This window comes from Plasmodium reichenowi, chromosome 12 (genome assembly GCF_001601855.1).
Source record: "Plasmodium reichenowi strain SY57 chromosome 12, whole genome shotgun sequence".
Lineage (NCBI taxonomy): Eukaryota > Apicomplexa > Aconoidasida > Haemosporida > Plasmodiidae > Plasmodium > Plasmodium reichenowi.
The window spans coordinates 277,958-286,418 of NC_033657.1; the positions used below are offsets into that span (position 1 = coordinate 277,958).

General features: G+C 22.6%; 3 protein-coding genes across 3 annotated transcripts; all 3 read right to left on the bottom strand.

The window, feature by feature from the left end:
* Positions 1-1,775, bottom strand: PRSY57_1206900 (tRNA delta(2)-isopentenylpyrophosphate transferase, putative; the record flags this gene model as incomplete). Its single annotated transcript, XM_012908499.2, has 1 exon — positions 1-1,775. A coding segment is annotated over one exon (1,775 nt), but the record flags the coding sequence as incomplete, so codon positions are not given.
* Positions 1,776-2,319: 544 nt separating this feature from the next.
* PRSY57_1207000 (blood stage antigen 41-3 precursor) lies at positions 2,320-4,461 on the bottom strand (the record flags this gene model as incomplete). Its single annotated transcript, XM_012908500.2, has 9 exons — positions 2,320-2,536; positions 2,633-2,727; positions 2,814-2,876; positions 2,997-3,104; positions 3,209-3,292; positions 3,459-3,785; positions 3,872-3,934; positions 4,142-4,228; positions 4,384-4,461. The coding sequence occupies 9 exons, from the start codon at positions 4,459-4,461 to the stop codon at positions 2,320-2,322; spliced, it is 1,122 nt and encodes a 373-aa protein (XP_012763954.2).
* Positions 4,462-5,038: 577 nt separating this feature from the next.
* PRSY57_1207100 (hypothetical protein) lies at positions 5,039-8,137 on the bottom strand (the record flags this gene model as incomplete). The annotated part of the gene is made up of 1 exon (XM_012908501.2): positions 5,039-8,137. The coding sequence occupies one exon, from the start codon at positions 8,135-8,137 to the stop codon at positions 5,039-5,041; it is 3,099 nt and encodes a 1,032-aa protein (XP_012763955.2).
* Positions 8,138-8,461: the final 324 nt, after the last annotated feature.

The window sequence follows — 8,461 nt, forward strand, 5'->3', positions numbered from 1 at the left end:
CCTATAGCATCATTTAACTGTTTCTCGTAATTATTTGAGACATCTATTTTATTCAATTCAACGTTGTAAACTTTTACAAATCTGTTTGATATCCATCTTCTTTGTTTTTTTGCATATTTATATGTTCTTCGTATTAAATTGTCTTTACATTTTTCGAATAATTTTTGATCATCTATGTTATCCATTTTTTTTTTAATATATTCATCAAATTCTTTATAAGCAATACTTTGATTAATTCCTTTTGTAGGGAAATTTAAATTTCTATCATTGTTTATCTGTTTTAATTTGATGGCTTCATCTAACAATCCCTTAGATATCATTAAATCAACACGATTTTTTATTTTCATTTTTAAAAGGTCGTCATCATTATAATCTAAATAAAATATACATGGAAAGAATCTCATTTTATCTATATTATTATTTTTATGATTTTTTATTTTTATTAAATCACTATGTTTTTTATTATATGTATAAAAAATATCTAAACTTCTACATACACGTTTTCTATCATTTTTATGTAATTGATTAGCTCTTTCTTCATCAATATTTTTTAATTCTTCATAAAGTTCCTCATTTGTTTTATGTTCATATTTATCTAATTCTACCATATCATCATTTCTTTCAACATTGCATTTGATATCGTTATTTAATTTTAAATGTTCATCTAAATATTCATGTTCTTTTTTAATTATTTCCCCATTATGTGTTTCCTCTTTTTTTTTTTCTTCTTCTTTTTTTATATCAATTACTGATTCCCATAATAAGGATTCAATATATAACAAGGTTCCACCAGCAATAATCGGAATTTTATTATTTTGGTTCATATTTTTAATAAGGGGTATAGTATAATTTATATACTTGTGAGCATTAAAGGTGTCATTAGGATGACATACATCTAGAAGATGATGTTTCACATCCTTCATTTCTTCTTCTTCGACTTTAGCTATACCTACATTGAAATTTTGATACACTTGCATAGAATCTGCACTAATAATTTCACTTTTTATTTTATATTTCATTAATTGTTCAGATAAATCTATACTAAATTTGGTTTTACCACTACATGTAACACCTATAATTATAATAATTTTTTCTTTTTTTTTGGAATTTCCATCTCTAAAAAAGTTCAGTTGAGTAATATCTAGAGGATTCATAATTTTCATAGGATCATCATTTAAATTATTTATCATATCGTTCATTTTATGTGACATGAATTCCTTGTCTCCTTCCTCATTTTTAGTATTTATACATTTACCTATTTTACTATAATCCATATTCTTTTCCTTTCCATTTAATTTTAATAAATTTATTATATCACTATCATTAATATTTGAATTGTCCATATAAGTCTTTACATTGTTTTTCTTGAAAATTTTCGATACTATTTTATAATTACTCTTATTTAATACTTTACGTAAACATTCTACTGTATTTATACGCCTATTATTTATTAAATAAGAATAGCATTTTCTGTTTTTATATTTTCCTTGACACCCCGTTGTCTTTAACTTACTACTATTATACAATAATTTTAATAGATTCTTTTTTTTCTTATCTATATTTGTTCCTAACAAAATATTATTAAAAACATATTTCTCCTTTTGTAATATATTATTCTTTTTTATATATTCTATTTTATTCAATTTAATATTCTTATCATATATTATAAAACAATTACCAACTCTTGTAGTAGTATTGAATTTTTTTTTTTTGAATAAATTAATATTTAGTAATAATATAAAGTATATGAGTATGACATATTTATTAAAAGGCATTTATATTTATATAAATATAATATATATATGAATTATATATACATGTTGGTACAATAAATATTTATTTTTAAAAGGTTTATATGAATAAATATGATATATATCTATATATAAATATAAACAAACATATATACATATATATATATATATATATATATATATATATATTTAATATTAATCGTTTCTTTCTTATTTTAGCGTATTATTTTTTTTTATTCTTATTTTATTATATATTTTTTTCTCTTCTATTTGTATATATTATACGTGTTTACAAAAAAATGTTAACAAAATATAGAGAGGCATTTATTTATTTAATTTGTATATATATAATATATATATATATATATTTATATATATGTATATACAATTAATAAGAAAAACAATTTCATACAAAATAAAATATATATATATATATATATATTTTTATTTATATAGTAATAAAAATTTGAGGGGCAAATAAAACAGTGAAAAAAATAAAATTAAAAAAAAAAAAAAGAAAAAAAAAAAAAAAAAATTTTTATCTATTCAACAATTCTTTTTTATATCTCTAAAAATTTTTCAAAGTCTGTAATTTTAATGTTTCGACTATGGGTGAATATTGAGCTATAACCTTTGAAATAGAAAAATGTAGAGCATCCTTTATCATTTCACTTTGTGCTTTTAATAATTTCATTTGTAATTCTAAAATTTTTTGTCTTTCTAATTTTTCCGTAATGTCCCTTTTTTTTTGCATTTGCATAACCAATTCATCTATAGTTGGATAACTATCATAAGTAAAAATATAAAATAAATAGAATATTATATTATGTATATTTTTTTTTTAACTGCATAAGTTTATAATTCTATTTTTAAACAAATACCTATAATCCGTTTGGCTTATTTTTACATTTAAGATATTTCCTGTATTTTCATTTTCTTCTTGCTCTAAAAATGATGACTGAGTTTGAGAACTTTTCTATAAATAAATAAAAAGAAATATTATTTATATATTATTATCTCAATCTTTTTTTTGTTAAATATTATATAGGAATGTATATTCACTTTTTCCCTTTCTTCGGCTTTTCCCATTTCCTTCAACTCTTTCTCCAAGCTTCTATGTACAATCTGTATCAAAATGTCATTATGTAATAACATGCGTGATTAAAATATGTAAATATTTTTATATAAATATAATGCACATATATATATATATATATATATATATATATTTATTTATTTACTTACCTGTTTATCAACTAAAAATGGATTCAATTGAAGTTGCATTTGTTTTTCTAATTCTAGCATTGTTATATCTGTCAATATATCTAATTCAGATATAGCCGTTTCAAACATCTAGGAAATAAAAAAAAAAAGAAAAAAAGGAGATATTTCATATATTATTAAAACGATATATTATAACATTATATTTGTATTTTTTTTATTCTTATAAATATTACAGTTACTTCTTCATCTGTTCTGTATTGTTCTATTTCTTCAATTTTTTCCTTTATTAAAATGCTAGGTTCACTTATTTCAGTTAACTTGAGAAATATTTCAAAAAAAAAGAAAAGAAAAAAAAAAAAGTTCTAAAATTGTACGTTTCCTCATTTTCAATCACATTTTAAATATTATTGTGTATATAACACATATATTTATATATTAAGTTATATATTTTATTTATTTTTTTTTTTTTTATATTTTCCATACCGATATTTTTACAGAAGGAATTGTTTTGTTTAAATAATTTTGCTCTAAGAATAATGTGTGTTTTCTAAGTTCGGGTGGTGGTAATGGTCCACCTTTTCTTTCATACATTTGAGAAACATTCTCTGAAGTTTTCTCTTCATCAGTGGTTTCCTTTATTTTTCTTAAATTTTTCTTTTTTTTTAAAATTTTTACTGAATTAGAAATAACAGAACTTAAAATATTTGGGTCATTAAAAATGCTTAATGAATTTTCAACCGTATCTTTTATTTTCAGCTTTGCCATGGACAAGGACTTATTATATTCATCTTCGAGTTTTTGCATCATTCCCTATAAATATATAATGAATTAAATAAATAGTGTCCATAAAATTTTTCTCATTTTGTATTATTGTAATCTTTATAATTTTTTCTAACCTCTTCCAATTTAAGTCTTGCAGATTCCAAAATTTTAATTTCTGCAGAAACTTGTGGTAACGGCTAAGTTTAAAAAAAAAAAAAAAAAAAAAAAAAAAAAAATTTATATATTAATATAATATAAAATTCTTCACTGTTCTATTCCAACATACATTTTTCTATTAATTACATTACTTTTTTGTAAATATATATTATGATATATATTTCTACATTTTTAGATACTTAATTATTTTTTTTTATTTTTATTTTTTTATTTTTTTTTTTTTTAACATTTTCTGGAGGACTTAATTTAACTTCTATTGATGGTAAAGACTTAGAATTATATTCAAAGTCTATAGGCCAATCATTTATATTTTGCTAAATATGGAAAAAGAAGGAGAATTATATTTGTATATTAAACTGTTATGGTATATACATGAAGAGAGTAATTGTTTTATGTATCTAAAATTTTTTCTTCTTATTATTTTTATTCTCTTCATATTTTATTTTATTTTATTTTATTTATTGTGTACTTCATCAGATAAACATCTTTGAACAGAACACAACACCAAAATGATACAAATACAGAAGGAATTATGTCGTAACAACATTTTGCTTTGTATTTGTATAATATTTGTATAATATTTGTTTAATATTTGTTTAATATTTGTTTAATATTTGTTTAATATTTGTTTAATATTTGTTTAATATTTGTTTTAATTTTATTTTATTTTGAATGTTTAAAGATACAAAAGAAAAGAATATGTAATTTTTAATGAAACATAATGGAGAAAGATATATTGATAATAATGTTAATATCAAAATAACATATTATTTTTAAAAATATAATAATATAAAATGAATATATATATTTAATTATATATAAAATATACAAATGTATATACACTTAATATTTTATGTAGTTTAATAAAATATATAAATTTAAATAAAATAACATATATCATTACAATATTTATTACATAAACTTTGTATACAAACACTAATATGGTAATTATAATATATACAAAATGAACTTATGAAAAAAAATCCACTGTTATATTTAGTTATTTGTTCATACATAAATATCTATATATAACAATATATTTATTATTATTAATTCCTACTTTTATTTTTCATCATATATGGAAATCTTATTATATATATAACCAGCTAATCGTCTTAACAACTTTAGCTTTCACTACTGCTATCATTCTGGATATCACTTTCGCTTTGGCTATCACTTTGACTTTCACTTTGATTGTCACTTTGGCTACCACTTTGGCTACCACTTTGGCCACCACTTTGGCTGCCACTTTGGCTGCCACTTTGGCTACCACTTTGGCTGCCACTTTGGCTACCACTTTGGCTACCACTTTGAATATCATTTTGGCTTTGACCATTGTTATTATTTGTTCCTTCATATTTCTTATCATTTTTAGATGCAACTCCTCCGTCACTTTGACTATCACATTTGCTTATGTTCTCACAATAATTTTTGACTTTATTTTCATTGTCACTATTGACATCATTTTTACCTTCCGTTTCTCGATCACCTTTAAAATCACGACGAATTTTCTTTTTACTTTCAATATCATTATCATGTGTACTATCACTTTCATCATTATTATCGTTATCACTCTCACTTTCGGATGTATTTTCATTTTTATTTTTGTCATCAATGATGTTTTTCTTTTCATCTGAACTTGTACTTTCGCTAAGGCTCCTATTTGAACTTTTATCATCACTTTTATCATCACTTTTATTATCACTTTTAACATCACTTTTAACATCACTTTTATCATCACATTTATTATCTCTTTTATTATCTCTTTTATCATCACTTTCATCATCACTTTCATCATCACTTTCATCATCACTTTCATTATCACTTTCATCATCACTTTCATTATCACTTTTAACAACACTTTTAACATCACTTTTAACATCACATTTATTATCTCTTTTATTATCACTTTTATCATCACTTTCATCATCACTTTCATCATCACTTTCATTATCACTTTCATTATCACTTTCATCATCACTTTCATCATCACTTTTATTATCGCTCTCTTCTTTACTTTTTTCATCATTTTTTCCTTCACTTTCTCTATCACTTTCTTCATCACTTTTTCCTTCACCTTCTTCATCACTTTTTCCTTCACTTTCTTCTTCACTTTTTCCTTCACTTTCTTCTTCACTTGATTTTATATTTTCCTTTTCTTCTTCTTTACTTTTAATACTATCACTATTAATATTATCTTTCTTTTCTTTATTTTTATCGTTTTCATTTTGTTCATAATTACTCTCAGCTTTATTACTTGAGAATCCACTACTATCACCACTGTAATAGTCACTTTTACTTTCTTCATGTTCCTTATCATCTTCATTTTTTGATTTATCATTTATTTTAATCTCTTTTTCCTCTTTGTCAATTTTCTGTTCTTTTTCTTCACTAACTCTCGAACATATATCTTTCTTACTTCTATCCTCCTCCTCTTCATCATCATTACTATCATCTTCATACATATTCAGGTCTTCTGCTTTTTCTTTCTCAATTTTTTCCTGTTCACCTTTCTGTATAATTTTGTTTACATTTTCAACACTTAAAATTTCTTCATTTTCATCCTTCATATTTTCTTGTTTTAGAGGTATATTCTTTGATTCCATATCTTTATAACTATTCTTATTATCTTGATCGTTATTATTGTAACAATCCTTATATTTCTTTATATGGTGATCTTCAATACGTTTGTACATATCAGTCTCTTGAGTATTTAACCCTTCAGATATATTATCCGTATTATTATCTTCTATTTTTTCAATAATATTGGTATCTCTTAACGTTTTTTTTTTATATGGAATTTCATAATTATTATCTTCCTCTTCTAATAAAAAATCATGAAAAAATTCTTCATCAATATATATATCATTATACACATAATATTTCTTCAAAAATTGTTTAATACTTTTATAAAAGTTTTCATATTCTAATAATCCTTCCATGATCTTATTTAAGAGTTTTAAGTATTCCATATTTTTTGTTTTTATTTTATCCTTTAAAATCATAAAAGCATTTTCTATTTCACAATTTCGTTGATTATCCCCTTTTGAATGTACATCTTCCTCTTTTGTTTCATAAACATTCATTTTTTGTAATGAAAAAATATCGTTACCCTCAGAATTGTTGTTAATATTTTCATTTGTTTGTAAGTTAACAAAATCGCTTTTTAGCGCATTTCCATTATTTTCCAATTTGCATTTATTTTTATCCTGGCCCCCTTTTTGATTCTCATTTGTATCATAGTCGTCTTCTTCTTTAGGTGTATAATCACTATTTTGTTCCCTTTTCGTATTAATCTTATCACATTCATCATTTTCATCATTTTCATTTTGAACTTTTTCCTCAATTGCATATGAATATTTTACATTCTTTTTATGAACACCACCCTCTTCATCATCCTCTACTTCTTCAACTTCTTCACATTCTTCTACTTCTTCATATTCTTCATATTCTTCATATTCTTCGTATTCCTCCTCATTTTCATCTTCCACCTCTTCTTCTACAATTTCTTCATCTCCTTCTTCTATGTTTCCTTGGACCTCTTCTTCCACTTCCTCTTCTTCCACTTCCTCTTCTTCCACTTCTTCCTCTTCTTCCACTTCCTCTTCTTCCACTTCTTCCTCTTCTTCCACTTCTTCCTCTTCTTCCACTTCCTCTTCTTCCTCTTCTTCCACTTCCTCTTCTACCTCTTCTTCAACTACTTCTATATCTTCTTTGACTTCTTCATCTTCTATATCCTCCTCTTCTGATGAAGAATAAATTTTCTTTTTCCTACCCCTAACAATTGCCAAATCGACTTTTCTCGACTCTGAAATTTTTTGATCAAAGTTTACAGGAGTGTATACCTTGCTTCCTTTACAATTTTCAGACATTTTCCTTATATCATATTTATAATTTACTTGGTTACTTTCTTCGCTATATTTTTTGAAACCTTTATTTTGAATTTTCATTGAAAGCTCCTTTTTATTATTTTCTTTTCCTAATACATTTTCTTTTATATTTTTTTTATGTTTAACGAAATCCACTAACTTCTTATTTACAACAATCCTCTTTTGTGGTTTCACTTTTTTCGTAGATTCTTCATTTTTCTTGTCTTTTAAGAAAATATTTTTTAAAGCATTTGTAGCATCAACATATTTAAATTCATTTTTAAATACAAACTTTTTTAGATTATGTGTCACTTTAGTTTCTTCATCTTTCTTTTTTTTATCAAACTTATACATTATTTAAAATTGAGCGATAAACATGGTATTACTTAGGTTATTTTTTTTATTTTTTTTTTTAAATTGAATAAAAAGTAAAATGTATAATAAGTTACATAAAACAAATATAAATCTAATATGTATATTTCTTTAAAGAGATAATAAGAATCGAAACACATACAAAAAAAAAAAAAAAAAAAAAAAAAAAAAAAAAAAAAAAATTAAAAAAAAATTATTAAATAAAATAAAAAAAAAAAAAAAAAAAATAAATATAAAAATAAATATAAAAAAAAATAAAAAAATATATAAATATATATAATTATTTAATTTTTTCAAAAAAAAATT